At 41.8% G+C, this 19,021-nt stretch overlaps 1 protein-coding gene across 1 annotated transcript in view; it reads right to left on the bottom strand.

Annotated features, from left to right (window-relative positions):
- The window catches only part of LOC132833891 (deleted in malignant brain tumors 1 protein-like), a 40,300-nt gene that overhangs the window by 16,875 nt on the left and 4,404 nt on the right, over positions 1–19,021 (bottom strand). Inside the window, 1 exon segment of the mRNA XM_060852550.1 lies at positions 228–578. Coding sequence (XP_060708533.1) covers positions 228–578 — 351 coding nt within the window.

The raw sequence follows: 19,021 nt of genomic DNA, 5'->3' as shown, positions 1-19,021 counted from the left end.
ATGCGTGCTCAACACTGACCCCATCAAACACATTCAGGATAGGGACAGAACATGGGCAGGGACAACCCCAAACACAAACCCCCAGGACTCAGGTAGATACAGAGAAATGATTTCTTTTCGTAATTTGCGTCAAACTTTACTTCAGTTAAGTAGAAGGACACAACTTTTTTTTACTTTTGTGTATCTTCACTCTGATTTTTGATCCTTTTCGGGGACCTGTATTGTACAGAAGATGTCCATTCAGTTATACAGCTGGGTCTTACCTGGGTAACAGATTACACCTGCATCCTCACCATGACCACAGTTGTGGGTTCCCCAACCAGGGAAGGAGCAAGACTGGAGATGGGACTCCGTCCCCTCGCAGGAAACATCATCCATCCAAATATTTCCAGTACCTTCTCCAAACCGAGCACTACCGTGCACCGACAGGACGGGTCCACATTGCAGCTCCTTGCAAAGAACAGTGCCATCCGTCAAATCCCAGCCATCATCACAAACCGTGCCCCAGCTTCCATCGTGAAAGATTTCCACTCTTCCAGAGCAACGATCGTCTGAATTGACCAATCTCACATCCGATCCTGAGAGAACAGAGTGGATCCATTACTTCTACTGAGAATGAGAACAGACCTTTCCAAATCATGCTCTGATTTGATTTCCCTTTATTGCCCATTCACTTTTCTGTTACTGACACCCACGTGTTTTATGTTGATATACAGAAAATAACAGAACATCATTGACAGTCGTTTTTTCGTCATCATTAATCATTGCTCACTCCAAGACAATTCCATCAACTGTTATATAGTCTATTGTCGTAAACAATAAATTGTAACGATGTAGAAGAAAGTGAGGACTGCAGGTGCTGGCGATTGGAGTCGAGAGTGTGGTGCTGGGAAAACCCTGGTTGCACCACACTTGGAATATTGTGTTCAGTTCTGGTCACCTCATTATAGGAAGGATGTGGAAGCTTTAGACAGGGTGCAGAAGAGATTTCTCAGGATGCTGCCTGGATTGGAGGGCATGTCTTATGCAGAAAGACTGAAGGAGCTAAAGCTTTTCTCATTGGAGCAAAGAATGGTAAGAGGTGACTTGTTGGAGGTGTACAAGATAATAAGAGGTATGGGTAGAGTGAATAGTCTTTTCCCCAGAGCAGAAATGGCTATCACAAGGGAGTATAATTTTAATTCTGGATTAGTGGTGCTGGAAGAGCACAGGAGTTCAGGTAGCATCCACGGAGCAGCGAAATCGACATTTTGGGCAAATGCCCTTCATCATCTGGTTTCCAGCATCTGCAGTCATTGTTTTTACCTGCATAATTTTAAGGTGATTGAGAGATTGTTTAAGGGAGGTGTCAGAGTTGAGAGTGGTGGGGGCATGAAATGCACTGCCACCAATGGTAGTAGAATCAGACACATTAGGGGCATTTAAGCAACTCTTGGGTAGGCGCATGAACGATAGTAAAATGGAAGGGCATGTAGGTTAGTTTGATCTTGGAGTAGGATAAAAGTTCAATACAACATTGAGGGCCAAAGGGCCTGTACTGTGCTGTTCAATTCCATGTTCTATGTTCTTGAATAAATTAGATACCAACCCTGGGAAAGAGCTGTCTGCTGTATAGCCAGAAATACTGAAAGAGAAATTGAAACAACGTCAGACTTCTGTTTAGCATTTGCAAAATAAAATTTCACCTAATGTGCTTAAATACTGTAATATTCTCAAAAGAAGATGAAATAACACAGCAATAACCATAATATTATCATAGTTTTATTACATATTGCAAAATCCATTATATTTGCTCTTAAACACAATTAAATATCTCATAACTTACCACTGTATTATTCATGATAATAATTATAAAATTATTATTGTAATAAAATGCAGTGAATAACATTAGAGAGTAAATTTCAGTATTTAGGATAATAATTATTATATAATGATTAATATGATATAACAAATATTATAATATATGTAAATTACATATGATATTAGGGAAAACCCAAAGGCTTTCTATAGGTATGTCAGGAATAAAAGGATGACTAGGGTAGGTATTGGTCCAGTCAAGGATAGTAGTGGGAAGTTGTGCGTGGAGGCGGAGGAGATTGGAGAGACACTAAATCAATACTTTTCGTCAGTATTCACTCAGGAACGGGACTCTGTTGCCGGTGTGAATATTGAGTCACAAGTGATTAGAATGGATGGCCTTGAAGTATGTAGGGAGGAGGTTTTGGGAATACTGGAAAGGATGAAAATAGATAAGTCTCCTGGGCCTGATGGCACTTATCCTAGGATCCTCTGGGAAGCTGGGGAGGAGATAGCAGAGCCATTGGCCTTGATTTTTATGTCGTCATTGTCAACGGGAATAGTACCAGAAGACTGGAGGATAGCGAATGTGGTGCCCTTGTTCAAGAAGGGGAGTAGGGACAGCCCGAGTAACTATAGGCCAGTGAGTCTCACTTCTGTTGTGGGCAAAGTCTTAGAGAGAATTGTAAGGGATAAGATTTATGAACATCTGGATAGGAATAATGTGATCAAGGATAGTCAGCATGGTTTTGTGAAGGGCAGGTCGTGCCTCACAAACCTTATTGAGTTCTTTGAGAAGGTGACTAAGGAGGTGGATGAGGGTAAAGCAGTAGATGTGGTGTATATGGATTTTAGCAAAGCGTTCGATAAGGTACCCCATGGTAGGCTAATGCAAAAACTACGGAGGTATGGCATTGAGGGTGCATTAGAGGTTTGGATTAGGAATTGTCTGGCTGGAAGGAGACAGAGGGTAGTAGTTGATGGACTAGGTTCATCTTGGAGTGCAGTTACTAGCGGTGTACCACAGGGATCTGTTTTGGGACCGTTGCTGTTTGTCATCTTTATAAATGATCTAGAGGAGGGGCTTGGAAGCTGGGTGAGCAAGTTTGCGGATGACACAAAGGTCGGTGGAGTTGTGGACAGTGAAGAAGGATGTGGCAGGTTACAGCGGGATATAGTTTGGTTGCAGAGCTGGGCAGAAAGGTGGCAGATGGAATTCAATGTAGCTAAGTGTGAAGTCATTCACTTTGGTAGGAGTAACAAGAAGATGGATTACTGGGCTAATGGTAGGCTACTTGGTAGTGTGGATGAGCAGAGGGATCTTGGTGTCCATGTACATAGATCTCTGAAAGTTGCCACCCAGGTAAATAGTGCTGTGAGGAAGGCATATGGTGTACTGGGCTTTATTGGTAGAGGAATTGAGTTCCGGAGTCCTGAGGTCATGTTGCAGTTGTATAAGACTCTGGTGCGGCCTCATCTGGAGTATTGTGTGCAGTTTTGGTCGCCATACTATAGGAAGGATGTGGAGGCACTGGAACGGGTGCAGAGGAGGTTTACCAGGATGTTGCCTGGCATGGTAGGAAGATCATATGAGGAAAGGCTGAGGCACTTGGGCCTGTTCTCATCGGAGAAAAGAAGGTTTAGAGGAGATTTGATAGAGGTGTATAAGATGATTAGGGGTTTAGATAGGGTAGACACTGAGAACCTTTTACCGCTAATGGAGTCAGCTGTTACTAGGGGACACAGCTTTAAATTAAGGGGTGGTAGGTATAGGACAGATGTTAGGGGTAGATTCTTTACGCAGCGGGTTGTGAGTTCATGGAATGCCCTGCCAGTAGCAGTGGTGAACTCTCCCTCTTTATGGTCATTTAAGCAGGCATTGGATAGACATATGGAAGTTATTGGGCTAGTGTAGGTTAGGTAGGATTTGGTCGGCGCAACATCGAGGGCCGAAGGGCCTGTACTGCGTTGTATTTTTCTATGTTCTATGTTCTATGTTCTATAACAATATGCAATATAGTACCAAACGCATATAGAATACAATTATTAACGATATATAGTATAGCTTATGTATTACATCAACAATTACTAATATAAAGTCGACAATATAAGTAATTATTACAGAACACATATATTAGTTTTATACAATGACGAACAGAACTTTTATGTTGTGTACAACATAGTCATAGACTTCTTCCCAAAGCAGAAATGTTGAACTGCCTTTGCTAGGTTACTGTGATTGCAAACCTCCTAAAACCAACAATAAATACTAGATTCCCATTACTCAGGGATGTGATTTAGAAAGGAAAAAGATTCTCAATTAGTTTGGCATCTATTATACTGTAATAGACAAGCAAGCCCTTTCATTTCAACAGTGCAATGAAAGTTGGTTCTGTCATTGACTTTATAATTCACCAAACCCCTTCTTGACATCCCTGTCCTCAGACATCAGTCTAACTTTTTCTTAAACATTACTTCCCAATCTGCTGCACCTGTCTGTGGGGGATATTGCACACCTCAACTAACATCACTAACTCAATTCATTTCAGTTTGTGTTAAGGTGCAGCAAGATGGGAAAATGTTGGAAGTTAAATTTAAGGAAGAGGCGGACAGATTTTAATAGCATATGGGTTGAAGGGCTACGGAGAGTGGACAGGAAAGTAGAATTGAGTTTCCAGCAAGTGCCTAAAGAAATTATATGTAAGGGAGCAGAGATTGGAAATCTAATTTGTCCATCACATAGACCCGATGGACTACCTGATAGGCATCGATAAACAATGCAGATTATAAGATCGGGGCGGGGGAAACGGGGGTGGGGAGAGGGGGAAGAGTGGTGATGTTGGAGCTGCACAGGACTTTGTGACACCATGGCTGTGTAGTACCCGTCTCCCTACTGTGGGAAGGATGTGATTACACAGGAGAGGGTGCAGAGGAGATTCACCAAGATGTTGCCAGGGATGGAGCATTTCAGCTCAGGTTGTTTTCTTTGCAGCAGGGATAGTTGAGGGGGAACTTAAAGGAGGTATGTAAGATTATGAGGCGCATGGACAGTGGGTTTAGGAAGTAATTGTTCCCTTAGTCAAAGCATTGATAAAATGGGGTACATGTTTATGCTGAAGGACTGGACATTCAGAAGGAATTTGAGAAAAAACTTTCAGACTGGCCAGTCATTCTGAGGATTCCCAAAACCAATGAAAGCAAACAGCTGTAAGAAAGTGAATTTGTACATAGGTTGTAATGAATGATCATGAAACCTATTGGACACAAGGAAATCAACTTCCAACAATTACAATCTTTCTAAAATCTTTCAGAGCCATTTCCCACTTTTTCCTTTTCCTTTAAGTATTCACGGAATTATTTGCCCAAATCCGAAATCACTCACCAGTAAGCAGTAACGTGTGTGAGGGGATTACAATTGACTGACCAAGGATTGGCATAACTCCAAGATGATTCACCCAGTTTGACTTTGCAGTGTTTGTCAATGCTGCTCGACATGAAGACTGGCATGGCAAACTATATCTTTGCTTTTTAAAGCAGAAAAAAACTGAGAAGTGAAAACTGGCTATGTCTGCTGTGTCAGATTGTGCTGGTATTTCACTTTAGCAACAAATTTCAGCTCAGAAAGCAGATTTCATCTTTCTGTTAGGTGCAACTGCATTTATGCAAAGCCACCATTGCCAATTGGTTTTGATAATGAAATTGGATTCATTGTGATGAAGAGTATTATTAAATTATACAGAGCAGAAAGGTCCTTTGACCTATCGAGTCAGTACCACCAAAGTTCCACAAAGTCAACAATATCCCAATTTCCCACACAACACATATAACCTTGAAAATTCTGAAACTACAAATGCCTGCCCAAATCCTTTTGCTCCCCAGCTACCACCCATCCCCCTCTTTACAGGCAGTGCATTCCAGACCCTCCACCCTTTGGTACAAAAGGTTATTCCTCAGATCCCCACTAAACCTCCTGCCTTTCAATTTAAAAATGTGTCCCTTGTTTATGGTGAGCAGTGTTTTTGATAAGGGTAAACATCATGGCAGTACTTATTCCTGAGGGATCGTCCAGTGAAACCATATGGGTGGAACTGTGAAAAAGCGAAGCAGACGATTGTTTTATTGGGATTGTACAATAGGCCTAACCTGTAGTCAATGGAAAATTGAGGAGCAAATATGTAGGATGACTGCAGTTAGCTGTAAGTAGAATAGAATAGAATAGAATCCCTACAGTGTGGGAACAGGTCATTTGGCCCATTAGGTTTACACCAATCCTCTGAAGAGTAACCCACTCAGACCCATTCCCCTCTCCTATCACTCTATATTTCCCATGACTAATCCACCTAGCCTACGCATCCCTGAACACTACGGGCAATTTATCATGGCCAATTCGCCTAACCTGCACATCTTTGGATCGTGGAAGAAAACCGGTGAACCTGGAAGAGACTCATGCAGACACAGGGAGAATGTGCAAACTCCACACAGACAGTTGCCTGAGGTGGAACCTGGGTCCCCTGGCACTGTGAGACAACAGTAGCACTACCCACTGAGCCATCATGCCATCCCTAGCGGCATAGACTGGTAGGGGATTTCAACTTTCCAAACACAAACTGGGATTACCACAGTGTTAAGGATGGTTTGGGGTATATTGAACATTGTGTGATTAAGTTACAGCATATTAAGGGTTAAATTTACAAATGTTATTGTCATTGTACTGTCAAAACTACGGAAATCAGTTTGAAGCAGTTATGAGAGTATGTAATGAATAGACTGTCACTTAGATCTTATGGTTAGTGTATGGAGACCAGTTTGTGAGTATGTCATGGAGATATGTTATCAAATAGATGAACAGAATGCACTGACTGGTATTTGTGGTTTCAGGAAGCATCAAGCAAAAATATATAAAAAGCACAATTAAAGCTGTTACTGTAGAGGTCTCAACTTGCAACTCTGTCATCTACATATAAAAAGAAATAAAAGATTTTATAGAAACCCAACAATTTGGTGTTGTTGGCAGGATCTCAAAGATGGATGTTGGAACACTGTAGACTCCTGTGATGATGCTGTCCCTTTAACAAGGTTATTTTGTCCTTGTTCTTTTTGAAGAGGAGTCATTAAAAGGCAGAGGTGCCGTATGTCTGGAAGTGGCTATTTTAAGCAATGGCAGAGGAATGGCCAATTCTTCCAATTCAGTTTTAATTTAGATTTTTTTAAAGCAGGAAGTCAGAAGCTGCTGACAGCAGAGAAGCTGCTACTGTGAAAAAGGTTCCATGCTTCAACAGATGTTTCTTGTGTGACATTTCTCTTTGAAATCTCTCCAGCCTATAAGAACTTGTATTGGAATTTACCTTTTGTCAAGGGATGTGTTTATGGCATGTTACGGGGATTGGAACAGCACCGTTACAAAGTTGCATTATCGTGTTGGTTAATCAAATATTTAAGTTATTCTCAATGCTGTTTTCGTTCGTGTTTCAACTGTAGCATTTAAGTAAACTCTGTTTTGCTTAAAGCTAAGTGGTTTCACCAGCTACATCACTTCCTGAATATCCATTTTAGATCTACCTTTAAAATAGGGAATGTTAAGGTCTGGGTTACCTAATTAAAATGTTTTGTGGGGATCTGGATTGGTCCATAACAAACTGGGGTCGCTTGGTGGGATTTATTCTATAGTTCCAGTTTGGGCTTAGGGTTGTTGGACTTGAAGGTGCCGAGTGGTAGGTGTTGGTGTCTTTATGTTCCAGGCGTTGAATTCAGTTGGTTTAGGCAGTGCTTGGTGTGGTCATGGCTTTTTCAGTTGCTAAGAGTTTTCTGGGAGTGGAAGAAGTGACTTTGGGAGCTTTACAAAAGGTGAACAAGGAAAAGTTACTGGAATCGGCAGACAAGCTGGATTGGAGCTGCCTCCTTCCGTGAGGAAAAGAGAGATAATTATAGCACTAGCGTGGCTTTTAAATTTGTTGGAAACACCAGAATCTTTGGAATTACCTTTCAGTTGAAAGTGAAGCAGGTTGAGTTCAAGGAAAAAGAAAATGAGGAAAGGAAATGAGACAGTCTAAATTACAATTAAAAACAGTGAAAAGAGATAAAGAATGCAAGTCCTAGCAGAACAAAAAGAAAATGATGAAATCTCTTCAGCAGAAGAAAGGGAGAAAGTAAACTGGCCCTTCAAGAGGAAAGTCGGCTGAAAAGGATGGAGGGGAAGGCTGAAGGTGAGCTGAGGGAGGAGGAGAGTGAGGATGAGCAAACCCCCAGGAGCCAAAGGCCTGGGAGATCTGTTTAACTACATTGAAGCAGTGCCGAAGTTTGAGGAAAAAGATGTAGAAGCCTTTTTTCATCTCATTTGAGAAGCTGGCTAAATAAACAAAGTGGCCAGTGACCATGTGGGTTTTGTTGATCCAAACCAAGCTGCTAGGTAGAGCCGGTGAGGTAATTGGCAAAGTGCAGGCAGTAATAAAAACTACACTTTTATACCTATTCCTGCATATGAGGAACCTTTCACAAGGGCCTTAATTGATTGTGTATGACCCTCTACCTCAAGCAAAAGGTGGGCATCAGTATTTGTTAACAATAATAGATGTATCCACTAGATTTCCAGGGGGCATTCCATTACACAATTTAACACCTAAAAAATTGTAGAAGGGTCACTCAAATTTTTCATGAGAAACAGACTACCCACAGAAATGCAATCAGATCAAGGATCAAACTTCACATCAAAATTATTCAAGGAAGCTATAGACAGCTTAGGAATAAAGCAATTCAAATCTGCTGCATACCAGGGGGTATCACAGGGAATACGAGAAAGGTGGTATTTGACATTAAAGGTCATGTTGAGGGCTTATATTCAAGACTACCCAGATGATTGGGATAATGGAATTCTGATTGTACATTTTACGATCAGAGATGCACCAAATGGATCGACCAAATTCAGTGCATTTGAATTAGTTTTTTTGGACATGAAGTGAGAGGACCACTAAATCTAATTACGGAAACATGGGTGAGTCAGAATTCAGAGACCACATATGTGTCAGTTTTTAGAGAATGGTTAAACAGGGAGGAGGAGTTGGCAAGACAGCATTTAAAGGTATTGCAGCATACAATGAAACAGGAAGCAGGCAAGAAATCAAAAACTCGGAATGTTTGTACTAGGGATGCTATTAGTGTTATTGCTTCCAGTGATAGATGAAGCTTTGAAAGCAAGATTTAGTGAACCTTATCAAGTTGAAAGAAGATTGATTAAGGTGAACTATTTGATAAGGAATCTAGACAGAAAGTAATAGAACATAGAACGTAGAACTATACAGCACAGAACAGGCCCTTTGGCCCATGATGTTGTGCCAAATATTTATCTTAGATTAAGCACCTATCCACGTACCTATCCAATTTCCGCTTAAAGGTCACCAAATGATTCTGACTCTGCCACTCCCACAGGCAGCGCATTCCATGCCCCCACCACTCTCTGGGTAAAGAACCTACCCCTGACATCCCCCCTATACCTTCTACCCTTCACCTTAAATTTATGCCCCCTTGTAACACACTGTTGTACCCGGGGAAAAAGTCTCTGACTGTCTACTCTATCTATTCCCCTGATCATCTTATAAACCTCTATCAAGTCACCCCTCATCCTTCGCCGTTCCAATAAGTAAAGGCCTAGCACTCTCAACCTATCCTCGTACGACCTATTCTCCATTCCAGGCAACAACCTGGTAAATCTCCTCTGCACCCTCTCCAAAGCTTCCACATCTTTCTTAAAGTGAGGTGACCAGAACCGCACACAGTCCTTATCAAGGTCCTGTACAGCTGCAACATCACCTCACGACTCTTGAATTCAATCCCTCTGCTAATGAACGCTCATACAGCTTCTTACAAGCTCTATCCACTGAGTGGCAACTTTCAAAGAGCTATGAACGTAGACCCCAAGATCCCTCTGCTCCTCCACCTGACTAAGAACCCTACCGTTAACCCTGTATTCCACATTCTTATTTGTCCTTCCAAAATGGACAACCTCACACTTGACAGGGTTGAATTCCATCTGCCACTCCTCAGCCCAGCTCTGTATCATATCTAAGTCCCTTTGCAGCTGACAACAGCCCTCCTCACTATCCACAACTCCACCTATCTTTGCATCGTCTGCAAATTTACTGAACCACCCTTTGACTCCCTCTTCCAAGTCATTAATAAAAATTACAAACAGCAGAGGACCCAGAACTGATCCCTGCGGAACTCCACTTGTAACTGGGCTCCAGGCTGAATATTTACCATCTACCACCACTCTCTGACTTCGACCAGTTAGCCAGTTCTCTATCCAACTGGCCAAATGTCCCAATATCTCATGCCTCCTGACTTTCCGCACAAGCCTACCATGGGGAACCTTATCAAATGCCTTACTAAAATCCATGTACACTACATCTACTGCTCTACCCTCATTCACATGCTTGGTCACTTCCTCAAAGAATTCAATAAGACTCGTAAGGCAAGACCTACCCCTCACAAGTCCGTGCTGGCTGTCCCTAATCAAGCAGTGTCTTTCCAGATACTCATGAATCCTATCCCTCAGTACCCTTTCCATTACTTTGCTCACTATCGAAGTAAGACTAAGACTAACTGGCCTGTAAATTTCACAGTGTGTCATGTGAATATGCTCAAAAGGGGAAATCAAAAGTACAGAGTGTTACTGAATACAACACTGAGTGAAGATCCAACTTCAGAGGATTCAGAATTGGGCATTCCTCAAATTAAATTGGACAATGAGGAAGTTGTGAAAAATTGGGATCAATTATTGAGTTACCTTCCAGTGGAAAATCGAAATGACCTGAAGGAGTTAACACTGCCACATGGGGAGATATGTGGAAAGAAGCTGGGAAATACTAATTCAATTGTGCATGATGTAGATATAGGAAATGTTGTTTTAATTAAACAAGATCATGATGGACATAACACCCTAAAGTTGGCACAGGTTCAAAAGGAGATTGAACACATGCTCCAAGATGAATAATCAAAGTGAGTTGCATTGATTGGAGCTCACCTATAGTAATGGTGCCAAAACCAGATTGCACCCAATGGTTACATGTGGACTATCAAAAAGTCAATGCAGTTACAAAGATAGATAGATAGCCTATTCCAAGTTTGGAAGACTGCATTGAAAAGGTGGGACCAGCAACTTTCTAAATTAGACTTACTCAGAGGATTCTCTTTATCTGAAAGAGCAAAAACAATTTTGGCTTTTGTAATACCAAATGGACAGTATAAATGCAAAGTCATGCCATTTGGGATGAAAATGTACCAACCACATTTCAAAAACATAGAACATAGAACATTACAGCGCAGTACAGGCCCTTCAGCCTCGATGTTGCACCGACCTGTCATACGAACCTGAAGCCCATCTAACATACACTATTCCTTGTCCAATGATGACTGAAATGTACTTAAAGTTGGCGAATCTACTACCGTTGCAGGCAAAGTATTCCATACCCTTTCTTTTCTATTCTATTCTATTCTATTCTGTTCTAATCTATTCTCTGAGTAAAGAACTAACAAATCAAGTCATTTATGAATTATCCAGCTGTGGCACACATCAAAGTCCTGGTAATTTTTAATCACACATGGAAGGAACATTTGGAAGACAGGCTTTGTAACAAACCTGCCAAAGCCCAAGTCACCTTTCTGAGCCATGTTATTGGACATGGACAGATGGCCCCATGGAATATGCAAACAAAGATTATTGGGAGTTTCCCATACCATCGATGAAGAGAGCAGCACTACAACTCTTGGGGTTGCATGGATTTATAGGAAATTTATATTGAAATTTAGCAGTGTGGCTGCTCCATTCACTGAGTTACTCAAAAAAAAGGAAGTTTCAGTGGTTGGCAGACTGCCAGAGACATTTGGCAGCCGAAAAGCTGTGTTAACTGCTGCCCCATATTAGCCACACTTAATTATGCAAAGCCATTCAAGGTGGCTATGGATGCGAGTGATGTGGGTGTTGGTGTTGTACTCTTTCAAGACATCGAGGTGCCAGTGTTGGACTGGGTTGGACAAAGTAAAAAAATCACATGACACCGGGTTATAGTCCAACAGGTTTATTTGAAGGCACAAGCTTTCAGAGTTCCCACTCCTTCCTCAGACAGCGAGTGAAAGAGAATACATCGGACATAGAACTTATCGGAAAAAATCAAACATCATACAACTTACGCAAATGCATTAAACAAACCCAGATGGCTAGTAAGTCTTTAATCAGTTAGAATGGAGGTGCAGATCTCAATTGATTAATACGTAAATCCTTGTCCTAAGACAACTTCAAGTTTTATCAGAACAAAGGTGACTTTAGGTCAGACAAAGCATTTTAGGTGTGAGACCATGTTTCAAGTCTGTTTGCATCTCATCCTGGAGCCAGATTGGTTTTATTTACAAAGTAGGAATTTATAAAATGACACATTATCTGATTGTCGACAGATTGTGTGCTTTTTGAACAATATAGAATGCATCTGCAAATTCAAATCTGCAAATGCAAATTCATTCAACAGATTTGTACGTGGGTGTGCATGTGTGAGGGAAGGGAAGTGAGAGTGTGGGTGTGTGCATGTGTGAGGGAAGGGAAGTGAGAGAGCATGTACGGGTTTGTGTGTGTGATTGTGCTCTTGGGAGAGAGGGTGTGAGTGTGAGGTCATATATGCATGTAAGTGCATTTGTGTATGAGAGAGGGTCTGTGTGGGGGAATGTATGTGTGTGAGAGAGAGTATATGCATGTGAAAGAATGTGAGTTGTGTGTGAGTGAGAGAGAAAGTATCTGAGTGAGGGTCTGTGTGAGTATGTTTGTATGAGAGGGTGTGAGTGTGCATGAGAGTGTATAGTGTGGTGGGGTCATTCTGTAGGGTGACCTGAACACATGATCCCAGTTGAGGCCATTGTCATGAGTACCAAACTTGGCTATCTGCCACTGTTCGACAACATTACATTGTTGCATGTCCCGAAATATGTGTTGAAGGACATTTACCCAAAGATCTGAGGCTGTGTCTTTACCCACTGAAGTATTCTGCAACTGAGAAGGAAAATCCTTGTCAGGTGATTCTTGGACAGTATCTATTCATCTGCTGTCGTAGCATCTACTTAGTTTCACCAATATACCATGCCTCAGGGCATCCTTGCCTGCGACGTATGAGATAGCCGATGTTAGCTGAGTCACATGAGTACCTGCCGTGCACATGGTGGGTAGTGTCCCCACATGTTATGGGAATATCCATGTCTGTGCTTTGACACGTCTTGCAGTGGTTGCCATGATAGCTTTGTGTGGTGTTGTGGTCAACGTTGGCCTGAAGGCTGGGTAGTTTGCAATAAACAATGGCCTGTTTAAGACTTGGTGGTTGTTTGAGTGGTGGCATAGGGAAGATCTTGAAGAGGTGCTCATTCTCATCGATAGTGCGTTGAAGGATGCAAAGAACATGATGTAGTCTCCCCATTCCTGGGAAATACTGAATGTCAAAGGGTACCCTAATGGTCATGTCCCATGTCTGTCTCCTGAGGAGGTCATAGAACATAGAACATAGAACAATACAGCACAGAACAGGCCCTTCAGCCCACGATGTTGTGCCGAACATCTATCCTAGATTAAGAACCCATCCATGTACCTATCCAATTGCTGCTTAAAGATCGCCAATGATTCTGACTCTACCACTCCCACGGGCAGCGCATTCCATGCCCCCACCACTCTCTGGGTAAAGAACCCACCCCTGACATCTCCCCTATACCTTCCACCCTTCACCTTAAATTTATATCCCCTTGTAACACTCTGTTGTACCCGGGGAAAAAGTTTCTGACTGTCTACTCTATCTATTCCTCTGATCATCTTATAAACCTCTATCAAGTCACCCCTCATCCTTTGCCGTTCCAACGAGAAAAGGCCGAGAACTCTCAACCTATCCTCGTACGACCTATTCTCCATTCCAAGCAACATCCTGGTAAATCTTCTCTGCACCCTCTCCAAAGCTTCCACATCTTTCCTAAAGTGAGGCGACCAGAACTGCACACAGTACTCCAAATGTGGCCTAACCAAATTCCTGTTCAGCTGCAACATCACTTCACGACTCTTGAATTCAATCCCTCTGCTAATGAACGCTAACACACCATAGGCCTTCTTACAAGCTCTATCCACCTGAGTGGCAACTTTCAAAGATCTGTGTACATAGACCCCAAGATCCCTCTGTTCCTCCACCTGACTAAAACCCTACCGTTAACTGGTCATTACGGTTTTCCACTGTGGCATGACAGAACTGGGGACTGATGAGTTGAGCATCATATGCAGTCTTTATGAAGGTGTCCCTCAGCACCTTCAAGTGTTTGTTGTGATCTCCATTGTTCACAGCAAAGATAAATGTTGGAACATTGGAGACTCCTTACATCCAACTGGCACCCAGAGGTAAGAACTCTCCTTCATTCTAAGTGTCCTCAGGCGATACTGAAAGATCAGACCCAGACAATTTTTGTTTTAATCTTTTAATGTGATGGTTTTATCCCAAGCATGTTTGTTACCATTCAGGGACCGTTGTCCCATGGAGGTTCCTTGAACAACACTTTAACCTCTCCACAACCTTGACAGAAATCCGTGTGAAGCATGGAACCTCCATGGGGCAATGGTCCCTGGATGATAATAAATATGTTTGGGGTAAAACCACCCAATTAAATGATAAAAAAAAGCACATTCACTGGTCTCAACTTGTAATGCGATAAATTAGACAGCATAAGAAATCAGAGACGAATCTAATTAGGATGGGGAAAGGAATAATCTAAAGGAACAACTGAAAACTGTTTGTGAAGAACTTAAAACGACAAAGCAAAAATTGGCTGAGAAAGTGAAAACTCCAGTAATGAGAAATCATTCATCCCCACCATATCCGAGCGCTCCCCCATATAGTGGCTATGGGACACCCCAAGACCCAGGGAAAGTGCGAGTTCCTGACAAAATGATCCAGATCCCCAACCAACCCCTCCTAAGTCTACTATTCTGGAGCTTGGTGGAGGACAACTCTACCCCTCACTGTGCGAACTGGAAAATGAAATACGAAACAGAGAGAGGTTTGAATCCTCCACTAACCTCAGTGTCATTGAGGAGCCGTTTATCCCCCTTATGGATCAAGCAATCCGAACCTCGGCCCTAGTAAAACAATGAAAAAGTCGGGAGAATCAAATACTGAATCAAAAGGGCTGATTGACACAGATATGACCCTGGAGAAAGTGAGGTCTGCAGATGCTGGAGATCAGAGCTGAAAATGTGTTGCTGGAAAAGCGCAGCAGGTCAGACAACATCCAAGGAACAGGAGATTCGACGTTTCGGGCATAAGCCCTTCTTCAGGAAGAAGGGCTTATGCCTGAAACGTCGATTCTCCTGTTCCTTGGATGCTGCCTGACCTGCTGCACTTTTCCAGCAACACATTTTCAGCACAGATATGACCCTGTGCCACCAAAGATGACAGACAAATGTTCCAAAGGTCTACACTCCTCCATTAAGGCCATGCAAACAACTGGAATAGCTATGAAGGAAAATGAAACAGAGAGAGTGGGGGGGGGTGGGGGAGAGACCAATTTTCTGTAATTCACATTGACTGAACTAAGTGTTAACTCTTTGTGGTCTGGTTTGAACGCAGCTGTTCATTAGTAGTTAACTATTTGCAATACTGGTGTTTTTGTTCCCTGGAGCTCGAGATTTGGGAATACTTTTAACTTAGTTTGCATTTTGGGAATGTATGGTGATCTGAAAGTGGGGTGTATGCCTGTATCAGTGTAGAACACGTATGGTTAATGTTCCTTTTAAGGAACTATCAGTGGCTGTGTAAAGCAAAAGTCTGTGATGAAAGATTGATATAAAAGTTGGATCATACAGCTTGATAAAAGATTGCCTTTTGGAAGTTGAAATTGTCACGGTTGGAATTTCATTTTCTGGCCAGGGTGTAAATACTGTTTTAACACATGAATCTTTAATTCCAGATGATAAGGTTTTTTTCATTGTAAATGTACTTAGGCATGGAAGTATCCATGTAATAGGAAATTTGGAATTTGGGAAATGCAATTCTCTTTGAACAAAATTCTGATGAAACTGATATCAAGGAGTTTTAGAAAGGAGAGCACAATCTAAAGTAGGAACCAGGTTTTTTACTTTGTTAATGATAAAACACTTATTTCTGTACAGGAGGAAAAGAGATAGTTGATATAATTATGTCCAGGAGTTTTCACCCCATCCTAAAACCAGTCCTAATTAACCCATTCTGTTTGAATTGTGTTGGATGGATGTTGTTTTGTTTTTCAGTGACTGCAAAATACTGCAGGCTTTCACCAATGGCTATGAACTTTTCTGTAGACTTTTGATACCCAGTAGTTGAAAACCTTAAATGTATTGGGTATCGAGAATGTCATTGCTTAACATTTTTTAGTGACTTTGAGGGAGTAAACAGAATTTTGAATTTGGATAAATTTACATAGGAGATGTATCAAATGTCTAGAATGAGTTATAAAATAAATTTTTAAAAAGTGGGTTATCTTACAGAAAGAGTGAACAAATATGTTTTGCCTGAAACAAATAGAAATATTGAATCTCTGCTGTAAAATAGTGTAAGATGATTTACCATGGACTACAAATATCTCCAGATCTCTGGAATTACATAGGTGATCTGAGTTAAATTGCAAAATTGGGATGAGATGAAGTAATTAGGGACGGAGAGTAGTTCCAGATCAAACTGATAGCTTTCTCTTGGTGATGTTTGTGACCTTTTCATTTCTTTGAAGAAAACTAAACTTGGTGCTGGAGCCACTACCCGGTGCATCAGGACTCTATGTGGAGAGATAGGTAAGATCTCATACATCTTTTGATAAGGAGAAAGTACTTTCCTGATGAAGGGCTTCTGCCCAAAATGTCAATTCTCCTGCTCGTCGGGTGCTGCCTGACCGATTGTGCTTTTCCAGTGCCATAATCTTCAACATCTTTCGATAAGGACATGTGAGAGTTAAGAATGCCTGACATGGATTTGGGATATTGATGTAAGTGTGCAAAAGTGATGGTTACCTCAGAAGAACAAACATGAGAGAATGCTTAGTACTTGACAAATTGAAAGAGCACAGGAGCATAGCTTAAATGAAGGACATATTTTAAATGATAAGGCACATAATTCATAGAAAAACTGACAAGAACAGCAATAAAAACCTGAAGTTAGAGGATCCAAAAATAATGACAGATATTTCCAAAAAGAGAAGTGGGGAGTATGAGTCTATGTGTGATGTTAACAAGCAGCCATTGACTGAACTTGAACCTTGATAAGAACTGACAAAATAGCCCGTGATGGGGAAGTTACATTACATTTTATTATTGGGGTTCGTATTCTATATTTCTTGTTTATGTTGCTGAAATGTTAAATAAAAGTAAAGTTCGGTATTTTATTGCTCTTCGACACTCTCAGCAACCCACGTATTGTTATTAGCTTCCTTTGTTTGTGTAGTTCTGTTTGGGAAGAATCACAGGGGAGTTGTGGCCTATATTGAGAATTGTGCAGTTATGCTACAGCATAACAAGGGCCAAATTTACAAATGTTATTGCAAAAAGTTGACTTGCAGGTACAAAAGTAAGGAAATTTGTTCAAAGCAGATATGGGAGTACGTGACAAACAGACTGATGCATTAATCTTGTGGTTAGGGTGTGGAAACAGTTACGAGTATGCCATGAGAAGACATTGTGAAATCAATTAACAGAATGTACTAATCTGTACTTGTGATTTCAGGAAGGATGGTTAAAAAATGCTTAAGAAGCAGAATTAAAGCTATTGTTACAGATGTCTCAGCTTGCAGTTATGTACTCAAAATATAATTGGATATAAAGCTGGATATTTCAAATGATTAATGACTCATTCCCCATTTCTTTGGAACCCAACAATATATCGATGGTCCTGCTAGAGAAGGGGGAAGCCTTCACTTATTCTTGGAAATAGGCAAGGTAAGTGTGAGAGGTGCTAGTGGGGGAACACTTTGTCACCAGTGGCCAGCGGTTCTAAATAGTTAAGGAAAAGGATAGGTCTAGTGCACAAATTAAAATTCAAATTTGGGACAAGGCTGACTTTGAGGATATTAGGCAAGAACTTTCAAAAGTTGATTGGGGGAGACAATTCGCATGGAAAGGAACATCTGACAAATGGGAGAATTTCAAAAGTGAGATTACAGGCGGTCAGGGCCAGCAAGTTCCTGTATGAAGGGCAAGGCTGACAAGTGTCGGGAACACTTGATGACAAGGGTTATTGAGGTTCGAGTCCAGAGAAAGGAGACATATGACATTGAAGTAACTGCACAGAGGCTGGTATCTCATCACCAAGTCACCCTTTATTTACTTGTACACAGTACACTGGCTGTGGCCAGTCAGCTCAGTGTCAGTTCCCTGTGTTATGAAGTTGAAGGCGTGTGCTGTACCTTTAAGAGAGAGTGAATGTTGTTTTGCACTGACAGCTCACAATCACCTGCCAGTGACTAGCGAGCAATATCAGAGGATATTAGAAAATTGAAAGCAGTGACCAGCCTGATCGGAATCAGTCCCCAAACTGAGGAGATTCTAAATCTCCTGATATTATTTTTTACGAAAGTACAGTACATTGGCTGTGATCAATCAGCTCAGAGTCAGTCCACAACTGAGGAGATTCTAATGGTTATGTTTTGTTTTCTAGCCCAAAGAAACAAAACAAAAACAGAAAAGGAAGGCAATGACTCCAGTTGAGAGAATTTAACAGGGGAAAGGGGCAAAAAGGCCAAACCCCACTGAATAATCAGTCCACAGACAAATGCAGATGGACCTCAAATCCCAGCTTATTTCACGAAAAAGGAAACAGTAAACAGAAACACATCTGATCAACTGAACGATAAAACGTAGCACATAACACAGACACCCCGGCAACCCAGCAAATGACCCGCTCCCCCCAACGTCTGTCCACAAGGCACCCTGGCCCTACACCCTGTCTAGCTCTCGGTTCACCCTGACACACCTTCACACCTCCTCTAGGTCAGCTTTTCCGTTATCCTCCCCAACCCCCACCGGGACAACAGCGACCAGGATAGACCACCCATCTTCCGGCTTCCAAGATGGCCCTTCCTCACATTCTGGCCACCTCAACGAGAGCCTTCTGGCACTTGGCCCGCCCCGAAGCATCGTCTGGCACTCGGTCTGCCCTGATACACAATCCAAACACCTCCAAGATAGCCAGGCCCACTTCCA

The sequence above is a fragment of the Hemiscyllium ocellatum genome, chromosome 38 (assembly GCF_020745735.1).
Source record: "Hemiscyllium ocellatum isolate sHemOce1 chromosome 38, sHemOce1.pat.X.cur, whole genome shotgun sequence".
In the NCBI taxonomy this organism is placed as follows: domain Eukaryota; kingdom Metazoa; phylum Chordata; class Chondrichthyes; order Orectolobiformes; family Hemiscylliidae; genus Hemiscyllium; species Hemiscyllium ocellatum.
This window is presented reverse-complemented; position numbering and strand designations above follow the sequence as displayed.